This window comes from Procambarus clarkii, chromosome 4, assembly GCF_040958095.1.
Source record: "Procambarus clarkii isolate CNS0578487 chromosome 4, FALCON_Pclarkii_2.0, whole genome shotgun sequence".
Lineage (NCBI taxonomy): Eukaryota > Metazoa > Arthropoda > Malacostraca > Decapoda > Cambaridae > Procambarus > Procambarus clarkii.
In genome coordinates this window covers 30,612,084-30,628,346 of record NC_091153.1, presented here as the reverse complement: position 1 = coordinate 30,628,346, position 16,263 = coordinate 30,612,084, and the positions used below count along the sequence as shown (strand labels likewise).

The window sequence follows — 16,263 nt, the reverse complement described above, 5'->3', positions numbered from 1 at the left end:
TTTGGACATTGACTAATTAGCGCAGACTCAATTAAATTCCATTCCACAAAGCCATTGCAATTGGCAATGCTTTTCGCCCCATCCCAATTAATAGTGTGATCACACAAACTTGTATGTAGATACAAAGCATTAGACGTTTGGGCAGTTCTTATACTATAAGCATGTTGGGACATACGTAATTGTAAGGATTTTCCTGTTTGTCCAAGGTACACAGACTCACAATCATTTCAGGGAATCGAATACACACAACCTGCTGTACCAGGTGAGTTTTTTATTAAATTAGACTCTATCGTATTACTAGTGAACAACAAATTGATATTAAGGTTCTTAAAAACTGGGGAAAGTTTCTGAAATCCCATCGCATAAGGTACCACCAATGAGTTTCTATTTTCTGGTTTCGCTTTGGACACATTATTATAAAACGTACATTTAGCTTTCCCAAATGAACAATCCAAAAACATCTTAGGGTACTGTAAACTCTCCCAATTTCATATATTTTAGCTATCTCTTCATCAAAAAACTCAGGGCTGCATACCCTCAAAGCTCGAAGAAACATTCCTGAAAATACTGACTGTTTAACTTTACTATGACGATTCGAATAATAATGAACAAACAACCCCACGTGGTTTTTCCGCATATATATATATATATATATATATATATATATATATATATATATATATATATATATATATATATATGCAAACAAGCCTGAATGGTCACCAGGACTATATACAACTGAAAACTCACACCCCAGAAGTGACTCGAACCCATACTGCCAGGAGCAACGCAACTGGTATGTACAGGGACGCCTTAATCCGCTTGACCATCACGACCGGACATAAGGAAGTGATAGCCGAAGCTATTTGAACCACTTCCCCGCCGGCACTCGGATGGTAATCTTGGGCATAGCATTTTATCAAATCACCTCATTCTTTGGGGCACACGTGAGGAACACAAATGCAAACAAGCCTGAATGGTCCCCAGGACTATATACAACTGAAAACTCACACCCAAGAAGTGACTCGAACCCATACTGCCAGGAGCAACGCAACTGGTATGTACAGGGACGCCTTAATCCGCTTGACCATCACGACCGGACATAAGGAAGTGATAGCCGAAGCTATTTGAACCACTTCCCCGCCGGCACTCGGATGGTAATCTTGGGCATAGCATTTTATCAAATCACCTCATTCTTTGGGGCACACGTGAGGAACACAAATGCAAACAAGCCTGAATGGTCCCCAGGACTATATTCAACTGAAAACTCACACCCCAGAAGTGACTCGAACCCATACTGCCAGGAGCAACGCAACTGGTATGTACAGGGACGCCTTAATTCATTATATCCATTATATCCTTAATCCTGGGACCATTCAGGCTTGTTTGCATTTGTGTTCCTCACGTGTGCCCCAAAGAATGAGGTGATTTGATAAAATGCTATGCCCAAGATTATCATCCGAGTGCCGGCGGGGAAGTGGTTCAAATAGCTTCGGCTATCACTTCCTTATGTCCGGTCGTGATGGTCAAGCGGATTAAGGCGTCCCTGTACATACCAGTTGCGTTGCTCCTGGCAGTATGGGTTCGAGTCACTTCTGGGGTGTGAGTTTTCAGTTGTATATAGTCCTGGGGACCATTCAGGCTTGTTTGCATTTGTGTTCCTCACGTGTGCCCTAAAGAATGAGGTGATTTGATAAAATGCTATGCCCAAGATTACCATCCGAGTGCCGGCGGGGAAGTGGTTCAAATAGCTTCGGCTATCACTTCCTTATGTCCGGTCGTGATGGTCAAGCAGATTAAGGCGTCCCTGTACATACCAGTTGCGTTGCTCCTGGCAGTATGGGTTCGAGTCACTTCTGGGGTGTGAGTTTTCAGTTTTATATATATATATATATATATATATATATATATATATATATATATATATATATATATATATATATATATATATATATATATATGTCGTACCTAGTAGCCAGAACGCACTTCTCAGCCTACTATGCAAGGCCCGATTTGCCTAATAAGCCAAGTTTTCCTGAATTAATATATTTTCTCACATTTTTTTCTTATGAAATGATAAAGCTACCCATTTCATTATGTATGAGGTCAGTTTTATTTTATTAGAATTAAAATTAACGTGGATATATGACCGAACCTAACCAACCCTACCGAACCTAACCTAACCTATCTTTATAGGTTAGGTTAGGTTAGGTAGCCGAAAATGTTAGGTTAGGTTAGGTTAGGTAGGTTAGGTAGTCGAAAAACAATTAATTCATGAAAACTTGGCTTATTAGGCAAATTGGGCCTTGCATAGTAGGCTGAGAAGTGCGTTCTGGCTACTAGGTACGACATATATATATATATATATATATATATATATATATATATATATATATATATATATATATATATATATATATATATATATATATATATATATATATATATATATTTATATATATATATACAACCTTAGAACACTTTCCCACCAGGAGATTCAAACCCTAGCCAGCACAGAAGCCTTACAGCTACTGGCATAACTGGTACGCCTTTAACCCACTGCACATATATATATATATATATATATATATATATATATATATATATATATATATATATATATATATATATATATATATATATATATATATATATATATATATGTCGTACCTAGTAGCCAGAAACCCACTTCTCGGCCTACTATCCAATGCCCGATTTGCCTAATTGGCCGAGTAATTTTCTTTATTTAAAAAAAAAATCAAATAGTTTATTTGAATTATTATTATTATTTTATTATATTAAGAACATTAATTATTGACTTAATTGTGTTAGTTTAGGTTTTTTATATAATTTAATATATATATATATATATAATAGAGTTTTCAGTTATATATATAATAAATATGTATATACTATCTGTACTCGGCCACGCCTTGCTGTGGCTCACAGGAACCTTCCCCTGTCCCCCCGGCCTCCCCACCATTCCCCCCCTGTCTGTCCCTTCGTCTTCCCAACCATTCCCCACTTCACCGTCCCCTCTTCCTCCCCCACTATTTCCCTCTCCACCGTCCCCCCGCCCTCCCCACCATCTCCCACTCCACCATCTCCACGTCCTGCCTACCATTCCCTCATCCTCCCCACCTTCCCTTACTCCCCTGTCCCTTTATCCTCCCCACCATTCTCCATTCCCCTGTCCCCACATCCCCACTATCCCCAACTCCCCCGTCCCCTTGTCCTCCCCTTCATTACCCCCTCCCCTGTCCCTTCGTCCTCCCCACCATCTCCCACTCCTGTAACCTCGTACTCCTTTCCATTTCCCACTCCCTCGACTGATGCATTCCCAAATGATCTGATGTTCCCATCAGAAAATTGGGAACATATAATGATCTGATGTTCCCATTACTGAAATATAAGAAAAAATTTAAAAAAACAAAAACAAATTAAAAACAATGAAAAAATAGAAATAATAAAGTATGATCACAAAATGAACGGTATGGTAAACAACACAGTTCAATTCTAATGCAATATCACACAAAATAATTTAATCAAAATGAAAATAAATCAAATTCTATGGAAATTCAATTTGTCAATGCAATCTGAAACATTGAAATTTAATCATACCTTATTTAGTATAGCATGTGTTGCTCTTACGTGCAGCAGATGTTGTTTCTTATAAAAAAAGTTTTTACCTGTCAAAGGTGTGGCATCTATACTTATACTTACAAAATGAACCTTATACTAAACAACACAGCTCAATTCCAACGCAATGTCAAACAAAATAATTAAATATGAAGGAAAATAAATTGAAATCAATAAAAATTCAATTTATCAATGCAATCAGAAGCATTGAAATGGAATTGTAACATATATATAGTATAGCGTGTGTTGCTATTACGTGCAACAGATGGCACTGTTTAAAAAAAAAAAGTGTTTTTACCTGTCACAGGTGTGGCATCTATATAGTCGATATATAAAAACATGCGCGTATTTGAATGGAATGTTGAGTCAAAATTTTTAACCAATTGGTGAATAACTTTCGGAGATTACAACGTGTGTTGTTCTTACATCCAACAGATGGCACTATTTAAAAAAAAAACATGTTTTTTCCTGTCACAGATGATGAAGCATGTATGTAGTAAGTACACAAAAACATGCGCCAATTCGAATGCAACGTTGTGTAAAAATTTCAAAGCGATCGGTGAAGAACTTTAGGAGATTAGTGATTTTGAACTAACGAACATTTCTATTTTTATTTATATAGATATAACAAGGGAAGGGAGTACCACCTCTGGCTGGAAGAAGGGGACCCTTCGCCTCAGTGGAAACCACACATAACACATTAGACAGAATGTTTAGGTCCCCTTCAATACAGTTTTTGTCTGCTTTTCTCCTGCCACTCCCTTCCTTTTGTGTTATATTTTTCAGCTTTATTATGTATTTATTGGTTAAAAGATATACATTGGTTGATACAAAAAGTGCTTAAAGGTTATGTATCTCTTAAAAACACGACAGTGGGAAACATTGATAAATGTCACAGTCACAAGTTCGATCCTTGTTGCAAATCCAGCACTTCTTCGAATTCCTCTGAAGTTGGACTAGCTCCCCAAGACGCTACAGGCATTTTCCCTCTGAATCGCATCACTGAGGCGTGGGAACTAGAAACATTTTGCTCTCTGGTCTTTTGTAGCGCTGATCACTTTTTCCCCTAATTCCTTCAGGAATTCATGAATGCATGATAGAGCTGATAAGTTAGCCAAAGAATCTGCCTTTAAAGGAGCCGTTGAGTGTAACCTTGGATTGTCAATGAGCAATCTGAGAGCAGCTGTACACCGAGAACTTCAACAAGATCTTGTAGATCTGAGGCAAAGTGAAATTGACACCAGTAATTCCATCTATCATCATACTATCATGCAAGAGGAGCCACACATCTATGGATCATCCAATAAAATCAGCAGACTTCTAGATGTTACTACTGCTCGGCTTAGACTCGGTTACAAGTATCTCTGGGAATTCTCATTATCTGCTGATGTAGACCTGACCAAATGTAAACTGTGTCAACAAAATTATTCGCACACCCTCCGTCACTATGTGATGGAATGCGAAAAGATACGTGAATTTAGAGACAATTCTATAACCAATGTTCCAGCGATGTGTCAATATTTCATTCAAAATGATCTGCTACCAGAAATTTTAGCCAAATATCCCCAGTTTGCTAACTGTAGGTAGTAACTAAGTGATTGTAACCTATCCACCGCTGCCCACTGGATGGGGGGCGGTGTGCAGGACAAACATATAAATTTTGACACTAGCTCTCCACATATGTCAGTTGCTTAATTTAGAACCTGTACTTGAGGTCGATCTCGAACCCATTGTTGATGTGATGACTTATATTGAATTTTGTAACTAGCTCATCAAGATTGTAACTTGCTTAGCTAAATGAATTGTGGGGTTCAGTCCCTGAGCCCATTATGTGCCTCTGTAACCCTTTCCACTACCACCCACAGGATGGGTATGGGGTGCATAATAAATGAACTAAACTAACTAACTAACTCCTTCAGGAATTTCAATGCACATTTTCCCCAAGAACCGAGGCGGTCCGAGCTGATTGGAAGAAAGCTGTAGCCGTTTGCTAGACCTCTGTATATTGTAATTTTCTGCGATTCCCTGAAAGAAGCAGCACCACTCCCTTCACGTGTGCTGTAGTGGAGGTAGGTACTGGCTAGTGTGGTAGTGCACATGTATTCCACTTGCTTACCATCCTTCCAAGAAAGGAAGGTGACCCCATCTGGGTGCCTCTGAGGGTCATTGGGTCTGAATAAGTGTGGTTCTCTTTGTGCTGGCCAGCGGGCCATGGCGAGGCTCCTCTTGATGATGTCGTTGACTTCTTCATGTCTTACAATCTTACCCTGTGAATTACGACACACCAGACCATGCTGACCATATTGGTCTGCCATCGCATTTCCGCTCATGCACCTATGTTCGGTGAGGATGGGAAGTGGCAAGGCGAAGGGCAACTCCAGTGCGGAGAGCGTCATGATTGAGACGAGTTCCCAGGGCTGCATTGGGCACAGCAAATAAAAAATCCCTGGCGCGGGGTGCTGTTACCGCTAGGAGCCGGGCTTGTTTTCAGCATCTGCGTTTTCAATCATTGTTATGACAGTCTTTTCCATTATGGGGCTATCCCAGTGGGCCTTGCTTGTGATCTTTTGGGGCTTGTGGTCGGGGTAGTGGGTGTTCAATGGTTTCCCATTGTCTGGCTGCTTCGATGAATGTTTGATCTTGAGTTCCCGCTTTGTTTCTCATACGCTCTAGTAGGATCTTCACTAATAATTCGTTGGCCGCTGTGCATGAGGATAAGAATGTTGGAAGTTCTACGTCAGTTGCCTTTTGTATGCCTATCCTCCAAAATCTCACTGGTAGTGTTGTTTGGTCCCACTTACTGTCATCTAAATCAAGGTTGAGCACCGTCCTGAATTTTGACCTGAGGAGCTCATCATATTGATTTAGAAGTGGGTTGCCAAAATTGGGTGCACACCTTAAAAAGTATGTTAGCCTGGGCAAGGCACTCTCTGAAAAGGTAGAGGGCATCATGGGAGTCCAAGTCTCCCATTCTCTCTTCTATCCTCTTTAGGTCGTTAAACTTTTCGTCACGGACTGCAGCAATGGCACTGGGATCCAGAGGTGCTCCAAGTAGTGTGGTAGTGTGCTGTCGGTGGGTTTATTGACTGAGACTTCTGGTAAAACAGATTTCACTGCCCTAATGATTACCTCACTGGATGCAATAATTTCGCACTTGGAGGGGTTAAGAACAATACCCATGGTCTTCCCCCCATGTTTTCACGTTCTATTTGGAACGTTTTATTCCGAGTAGCTGTCTTGAGATCTTGAGGGTAATTTTAGATGATATCGGGGCTTAGTGTTCCCGTGGCCCAGTCTTCGATCAGGCCTCCTTTTTTGTTACACATCCCCAGGAAGCAGCCCGTAGCAGCTGTCTAATCCCCAGGTACCCATTTATTGCTAGGTGAACAGGGCATCAGGGATGAAAGAAACTCTGCCCATTTGTTTCCTCCTCCTCTGGGTATCGAACCCGGAACCTTAGGACTACGAATCCCGAGCACTGTCCACACAGCCATCAGGTCCCAGAATCTAAAACAACAACAACAACCCTCTTCTAATCACAATCGACTTGATAATAGTCCAAGACGGACCGAATCATGGTCGTTTCTTTAATTTCTGGTGTGTGGTTTAGACATCATATCTTCATCCACGTTGTTGTGACTCATTGACTGCAAAGGATTTTAAATTACCTGTTTGGCCACCATATCCACCACGCCAGCCCGCAATCCGCCAGAAGGAATCATATGCCTGTATCTTGAAAAAAATTAAGAAATAGGAGAAAGTTGAAATTAAATATTTAAAATATTCGTATGTGGTAAAAAAATCGTTTGCATTGGAAAAATTAATGGTAAGACAAATCACATTTCATCTCAAAAAACCAAGAGCATATGCAGTATTTTGTGATATGAAGCATATTAGTATTATGGTCGTAATATCAGAGCAAATTTTACTCACATAAACTGAATTTTATATCACCAAAAAACTTATCATAAAAGATAAAATATATTAAAAAATCCAATCAAGAAAATTCGCGGTTTCACAAAAACAAAACCTACGTAAAATTCAGGCCTTGTCCTAAATATTCCAGGGCTTCATCTTCTCGTCTTCCCAGTCTGATATTTGTACCTATCAGGTGGGCCTGATCGACTGCTATTTTGAGACTTGGACGCTCAATAAATCTGATAATGTATACAAATCTTTTAGGTACGAAGACACAAAATATTTATTACAGCATAAAAATAAATGCGAGCACATTCCAAGTTTTATATTCAGGGAAAAAAAAAAAAAAAAAATATATATATATATATATATATATATATATATATATATATATATATATATATATATATATATATATATATATATATATATATATATATATATATATGTCGTACCTAGTAGCCAGAACGCACTTCTCAGCCTACTATGCAAGGCCCGATTTGCCTAATAAGCCAAGTTTTCCTGAATTAATATATTTTCTCTAATTTTTTTCTTATGAAATGATAAAGCTACCCATTTCATTATCTATGAGGTCAATTTTTTTTTATTGGAGTTAAAATGTTAAAATAACGTAGATATATGACCGAACCTAACCAACCCTACCTAACCTAACCTAACCTATCTTTATAGGTTAGGTTCGGTTAGGTAGCAGAAAAAGTTAGGTTAGGTTAGGTTAGGTAGGTTTGGTAGTCGAAAAAACATTAATTCATGAAAACTTGGCGTATTAGGCAAATCGGGCCTTGCGTAGTAGGCTGAGAAGTGCGTTCTGGCTACTAGGTACGACATATATATATATATGCAGTATCTATGCTAACTGAATGTTTTTGTCTATTTCTCTCACTATAGCAAACATTTTCTGCCACTCGCTCTTTGAGAGCATCTTAATGTGTACTGAAAATATGTTGCAGTTTGAGAACATTCCATTATGGTTCTTTCTACAACAATATTTTCTTTATACTATTCTTATAAGGAACTGTAATATCGATTTACATGGATTTATATTTTTATCTTCTGTTCAATCATGAACTCACCTGGAGAACTTGTCAGGGAAGAGCGGGATGTTGGAGGTGAGGACGAGGCCTTCTTGAGCAGTCCAGGAAGCCACTTTCAATCCCAGGGTTCCACTGGGACTGTATGGCAGGGACACAAACCCACTGCACCTTCATGTGGTTGTGAAAAAATCTATTTAATATTAAAATATTGGCATCTTTACATGTCAAAATATGTACTATGATATGCATTGGACATTACGTAGACTAAGAGTAGAAACTTATCTTCTTGTTCCACAATACAATGCTAAAATTAATATAAGATAAAACTCCTACTGTCAAAACAAGAACATAAACCTGGCAGATGTTATATTAATAAACTATCCACCAAAAATGATAGTACTTGTAACAGGTATTCGGTAACAAATTCCAACATCTTTTGCAAACAATGGTAGAGTTTTGTATTGTTAATTTTAGTACATTTTGGAGCATTGTTCGTACTACATTGTCATAGAGTCTAAATATGTCTTCATCGAACCAGGTATGTTTAATACGACATGTATTGCAGCTCTTTATACATTCGGATCATTTGCATAATACTAATATATAATGATAAGAAAATATATATTTATAGCGTGCCTAACACCAATTAGTGTTTCTTCCACAATGAGCAGCATGGAGTTGGTCATGGAGAGCAACCCATGGAGGACCTGCAGGTGATGGAGGGGGAGGCGGGTGACGACCAGGAGCCTCGTCGACCACACCAGGAGGCGGCCCTTGAGGGACCACTGGGCGAAGGCGGTGAGGAAGGCGAGGTCGTCGCTCACCACCACCACCGTCACGCACCATGACACCTGCCGCACCTGTTGACGTCAACATAGTAGATGTTATGTGAGAGTGACCTACCCGCCTCAGTAGTGATGTGAGAGTGACCTACCCGCCTCAGTAGAGATGTGGGAGTGACCTACCCGCCTCAGTAGAGATGTGGGAGTGACCTACCCACCTCAGTAGAGATGTGGGAGTGACCTTTCCGCCTCAGTAGTGATGTGGGAGTGACCTACCCCCTCAGTAGTGATGTGAAAGTGACCTACCCGCCTCAGTAGTGATGTGGGAGTCACCTTTCCACCTCAGTAGTGAAGTGAGAGTAACCTTCCTGCCTCAATAGTGAGAGGAAAGTGACCTACCCGTCTCAGTAGTGATGTGAGAATAACCTACCCGCCTCAGTAGTGATGTGAGAGTGACCAACTCGCCTCAACAGTGATGAGAGTGACCTACCCGCCACAGCAGTGACGAGAGAGTGGCAATGTGAGAGTGACCAGCCTCAGCAGTGATGTGAGAGTAACCTACCCCCCTCAGTAGTGATGTGAGTGACCTATCAGCTTAGCTTCACTAGTGAAGTCCGGAAGACCTCTACACCTCAGTACTGATGAAACGCTTGCCCACCTGCCACTGTGGTGTGCATCCTAAGGCGACCTTCTCCCTCACAAGTGAGGAGAATATTAGATAACCGCCTTGGCAGTAATAAAAGAGTGACCTATGGTTTTCAGTACTACTGCAAAAGTAACGGACCTACTCTAACAGTAATATTTGAGTGGCTCGTCCACCTCGGTAATAATTAGGAAGTGTTTCCTTGAGGTATATAAGTTGGCACTTACTCTTTCAGCCTCTACTGTCATCCAGGAGAACTGAGCCTGCGTTAGGTTAGCGCCAGGTGAATGAAATGCCAATTCGAACAGCGACACTGGAATTCTTGATCGCGTAAGTGACATGAATTCCTGAAATAGGTGAAACGTTTATTTCATGCGAAAATATGTACAGAAATCGATGATATTTTTTGAGCAAATCCCATGCGGGAAGATGGAGTCACTCTCACAAACCTTGAAGACCGCAGTTGGCCAATAGCCGCCGTCTGTGAAGAAGACAAGTGAGGAATGGGAGTCAGACTCGCTTGACAGGACTGCCTGGAGAGCCCTGGCTGTTGCTGGTGGTGGTGACGATGCTGTTGTTTCAGAAATAAAGCCATCCAGCATCAGCAAATGCATTCACTTGCATATCTTTGTTGCATTATAACCAGGTAAACATTATATATGTTTTTGTTTGACTTTACCATAAGGTAGATGTAGCTGCTTGTCGACCAGCAAGGCAGTAACAGACAGGAAAAGCAGGGCATTCTTAAGCACTGTCACCATTTTGACCCATCCAGGGGAGGCTGTGAATGCGTCGACTAACATCATTAGTAGTTCCAATTCTTCACAAAAATGTTAAAGTAATAGAGTAAGAGACATCAATGGAAGTCTAAATCCAATTTACTGGCTTGTGCTAGAAGCACAATCAACTAACACAATGCAATAATTAGAGATCTGTGATTCTTTAGTTTTCATCCAACAAATGAAGAAAATGAACTGTGATGCTCAAACAATTCATGCCAAGTACATACTCAATACAAAAACACATGGCAAGTCACACAATAAAAAACATAAGTCACACAATACAAATACATATTGCGTCACATTTAGTTGCATTTTGGTGGGAACAGTTTACACTACTTCTGCAATGTTTTTCTTAAACAAAAACACATTGCAGGGATGCACAAACTCATAATCACAGTTTAGAAAAATAATATAAAACCCAAACACTTTTCTAGTGAAGCACAGTCAACGATTTTGCTTGCATCGTTTAAGTGACATGAAGTCCTGAAAAAGGTGATACCTTGATTTCATGTGAAAATATGTACAGAAGTCGAGAATAAATTTTAAAGTATGATCCGTCCATACATAAAGATGGACCAATTCCTCCAGCAATTTAATATTTTCATCATACTTGCCAGCAGGTGGAATCTAACGTGGAATAATTTCTTCACCTTTCTCACAGAGCACCAGGTAAAACGACCACAAGCACAAAAACCTGGTAAAAATATATTGGCCGCCCAATCGAATCGTCTTATCTCTGTGATGACTGAAATATTAAAGTATATTATGGTACTCTTCATCAACTTGTGGCACTGTGGATCCCTTGTCATTCTATGAAGGGCTGGAAGGCTACAACTTCTTTTATTTGTTGTTTGATGGTTTATATTAGTTCTGCCCAAATGGTTTATGTGCATCTTTGTCGCTATTTTGTGTGTGATATTAATTTTGCTTATTTTATCTGACAAACAAATCAACCTGCTTCCAATCAAAATTATTCTATCATTTGGAAATATTTCAGGCTCAATTTGTCTCCTTTCTATTCAGTCAATGGTTAATGTTTCATATATATATTTCTACATTTATTAATTTCAGTGTTCTAACACATTAATATTAAAGGAAATTATACACAAAAATATCCAAATTTTCCCATTTTATTTTCCATTACATATGCTAATTTTTCAATACATTTATAGGGTGTTGATATGTTCATGTTTAGTATTTCAATGTTTGTTACTAACCTGACATCTCTGTATCAGTCATAAGAAAATAATTAAAATCGTACATTTCATCTCGTCAAAATTGCAAATAGATTTCCAACTTTCATCCTACCAGTACACAGAGTCCGTGTAGCAGCTTAAACCGCCACCTGTTCTTGACTTGGTAATTCAGCATCCACTGCCCAGGATAGGTGGAACCAAAGCACAGCAAGCAAGTCAAATTTGACATAACATTTTTTCTATTTGTCAGTTAATGATAAATCATTAACTTATCAACATTAATCAAGATGGCAGTTGCAGTCATTCTACTGTGTATTTCCAGGAATGTAAACTATTCTCGAAATTCACCCTTTTCAGTAATGATGGTGGGAGCACTATTTACACATATCCGCCAGTCACCACATATACTTATTTACCTGATTGACCATCTGTTTACTTCTTCATTTACACGCATTCGTAAAATTCATAAGAATTTATTAACCATGAATGTCAATAATAATTCTTAACCCTGCGATCATATACTAGAGTATTTGTAAACCTAAATTTATCTCATTTATTCATTTATGCAGGGAAAATAACATTATCCACCATCAAGAAACAATTATCTCTGTATACATTCACAACATTATAGTGATATAACTGTTACATCTCTAACCAAAAATTACAAATAAAATAAATTGTTTATAAGATATTTATACAAATGAAATTACGCATATGTAGCTTGCCTCATGCATGAATACCACACATATACAAGGCAGCTGTTGCTTTCCAATAATCTGTAACTACGAAATATATGTTGTATAGGAAGCAGAGGGAGTATTCTGATAAAGGAGTGAGGGAAATTCTGACAGAAATAAACTAGATAACTAACATCCAATATAACCAGGAAACCTGGTTATACTGGTTACATTAGCTAGTCATAAAAGGATTATAGCGAATTGGGAGATCCGAAATATCATAAGACCATATATTAACATCACATAACTTTTATTTACCAGTCTAAACATTATAATAAATAGAAACGGGTTTTCTATGCTTTAACTTAATGAAATATACCATAAAATAAAAGGCTCCTTCCTATCGTCATATAATAGACACAAAATATAACCGTATTTTGGAGAGGCACTCCGTGGGAGGAGCTCCAACATTGTACATAAACACTGGTGTTCATAGACGGAGAGTAGCCTCCCTCTCCAGTCAGCAAACAGTACAATACTTCCTTGGGAAGTATTGTACTCGGTTCGAGGGACCAAACTTATGTAATGTATTTTCCTAGCAGGCATTTGTTTAAGTTTTAATTTACTTTATTGATTTATTCAATTTACTTTTAGTTTATTGATATTTCTTCAAAGTGGACTGAGTTTAAAAAATTTCCTGCTAGGCATTTACCTGATCCTAAGTGGTGGGGAGAGGTTATATGTACATAGCCTATACCACTAATAGTGGATATAAATAAACTACTGAATAATATGATTAGTACTACAGCTAACAATAGGTTAATAAATAATATATTCTTGGCCTCAGCTATTCAGTTGTGTGAGAGCTGTTCCGCCAATACCAGACTGATTTGCCACATGTGGTTCGTCGTGGAATGGGAGTTAATGGAAGCTCTGTTGTCTTTGTTAAAGCAAGTCAGCGTCTGTACAAGTTCATGTAGATAGTAACAGCTCTCTGATTTTACTCCCTTTGAACCACACCTCGGTTGTTAGATTGTGAAACTATTATCCACTGTTAAACCAGGTAAATAACCATCACACACACCTTCATCTTAATACTGACTTTACATCAAACACAGATCATGGCTGGAGAGAAGCAACATGTTGACACCGTCAACCACAACACTGGGCAGCCCTGTCTTGTTCCTTCCGGGGCTGTCAGCACTATACTGTACTCCACCGACATGATCTGTGTTTGATGTAAAGTCAATATTAAGAGGAAGGTGGGCGTGAAGGATGTTTCCTGGTTAGAGGGCTGTTAACAGAGGTAGTTCCTCTGCTACTAAAATATACATTGTAATTCAGAAAAAAGATCTTGCCTTATATATTTGCTTGTACGTTCTGCTCTTCTATGACAGGCCTTGATAGTGGTTCAGGACGGGCTGAGACGTCATCGTCTCCTCACTTCTGATGTATGGTTTGATCATCATATCTTCAGCTACTGTCCAGACCTGTATTTTCGCACAGGTGTAAAGTGATTTCCTACTAAAACATAATTAAATGTATTCACACAAAATAAGTCTCCTTCACTCGACATCTCTTTAAACTCCAACATGTCATGAGTACACCCCCGTTCGGGCGATTCCAAGCTCCCCTCGCTTAGTCAACCACTGGCCTCCGGAGAGGGTGGATGCGTCACTTCGCCTTCCAGGATGTTCCTCCGTCTCTACCCTCTTATTTCAGCTCACTGCCTTAGCAAAACGTATCTAATGTATCCATACTTGCCATGATCACTGGGAACATGATCAATCACAGGCAATCACTAACAACTGGTTAAATAGACTTGCCACAGAATTTATCTGATGTGGGGCGTTCACTCGATGACGCCCACGTGGTGCTCACACAGGTCGCCCACGAAATCGCTATAGGACTGCCTCACCAGGATTCTCCTAGTCCTGACTCGAGCACTAAGTCATCCTCAGACTTCATACACAAATGCCTGACTAGCTCCATTCTCTTGTAGGGACATGCAACTAGGGGTTCCTCCTTTACTGCCAGGAGTACAAACACAGTGCAACCTCCTCTCACGACCTCTGCTGCTCGAGTGAGTTCAAGATGTTCACAGCGAGCTTCATTCCTTGTCAGCAAAACCTCGACATCTAATGTCAAGACATTTATTCACATATTTATCCTCTGCCCATGCTTTTAAACTGTTCCATAACATTTGCCAAGTATTTAATATATATTCACATACCCACATTTCCTTTGACCTCTCAATTAGGGATAGTTTGTTGAATAACTCTCATAAGGGGTAGACTCTTTCTTCAGGCTACGTGGGGTCATAACACTACGTTACTGTGACTCATCATCTGCACAAAGATCTAGTTGTTATCGGTCCACCTGAATTCACATCTAAGCTTGCAACTGGCCTCCCTCAGCAGAGTTACATTAGTTTGTTCTCACCATGATTCATGCTTCACGGGACTTCATGAGTTATGTAACATTCAAACTGAAGCTTTCACAGGTCCTAGATCTTCCTGTTCTAAGAACTCTCAAGTTTCTTTTTTTATTATACAACAATTTTTTGTTTCTTGTAGAGTTTACTTTTACCCTTCCGATATTGATAAATTGAAACTGTTTGAGATGATAACTCTGAAAAAAAATTTCCTCACAGCTTACACAGTTAACTAGGCATGTTCTATAACCAATGGATTCTTTTAATAATAATATTAAAAAATATCTTATATTCATTTTGATGTCGTGAAGAAAATAAACCATTGGTGTCATGTAAGGAAAGGATCTTTTTTTTTTTTTTTTTTTTCTCTTTTTAGCAGGGATAATCCTGCGCGGGCCCTAAGCCTCTGGCTGGCCCACTAAGTGACGCTCGTTTCTGGTTTACCTGGGCGGAGGATGAGTATGTATGACCCGTATGGTCGCTTCAGTAAGATTTTGCCATATGTGTTTAACAACTTCCTCTGCTCTGTCGAATCGAAGGTGAAATCTTAACGGGTTTGTAACTGTGCACTGTGTTAGATAATGTTCCAGTGGTCTGTCGGGCATTTCTCCACAGTGTTGACATTTCCTCTCACCTTCCGGAACCCGTAAGCCTATTTCCCATGCACATGGATATCCAAGCCTGATGCGATGTAAGTGCACTTCTGTTGTTCTACTGCCCCCTTTCATCAAACTAAGTGGTTCGTAGTTGGTGGAATTCTTGTACCAACCCGCAGATCCTGATGTTGCAACTGCTGTGTTGTGGTCACTGTACAGCCTTCGCATTGCTCTGTTTCGAATCACTTTCTTCATCTGGGAGAGACTCGGTGGTATGTAAATGTCTACATTCCTCCTCTTAGTAGCAAGTTTTGCAGCTTCGTCAGCAATGTCATTACCTAATAGTCCCACATGACTTGGCACCCAGTTGATAAGCACCCGTCGGACTTGTCGGTGGAGTGTGTGCATGAATGATAAGACATTGGTGATCAGATGGATGTTATCACATATGTGTTCCTGTTGCAAGGTTTCAATGGCGGTTCTCGAATCTGTATGGACGATAACATGTTGGCGGTGTTCAGCAAGAGCATGTTCCAAAGCCTTT

The 16,263-nt window shown here is 39.4% G+C and overlaps 1 protein-coding gene across 1 annotated transcript in view; it reads right to left on the bottom strand.

Annotated features, from left to right (window-relative positions):
* The window catches only part of LOC123749422 (glutamate receptor ionotropic, kainate 2-like), a 146,363-nt gene that overhangs the window by 122,197 nt on the left and 7,903 nt on the right, over positions 1 to 16,263 (bottom strand). The window contains exons 3-9 of the mRNA XM_069335563.1: positions 10,714 to 10,854; positions 10,484 to 10,605; positions 10,262 to 10,381; positions 9,246 to 9,469; positions 8,649 to 8,777; positions 7,674 to 7,796; positions 7,308 to 7,371 (exon numbers count right to left, since the gene is read on the bottom strand). Of these exons, the coding sequence (XP_069191664.1) occupies positions 7,308 to 7,371; positions 7,674 to 7,796; positions 8,649 to 8,777; positions 9,246 to 9,469; positions 10,262 to 10,381; positions 10,484 to 10,605; positions 10,714 to 10,854 (923 nt within the window). The remainder of the gene's footprint in view (positions 1 to 7,307; positions 7,372 to 7,673; positions 7,797 to 8,648; positions 8,778 to 9,245; positions 9,470 to 10,261; positions 10,382 to 10,483; positions 10,606 to 10,713; positions 10,855 to 16,263) is intronic.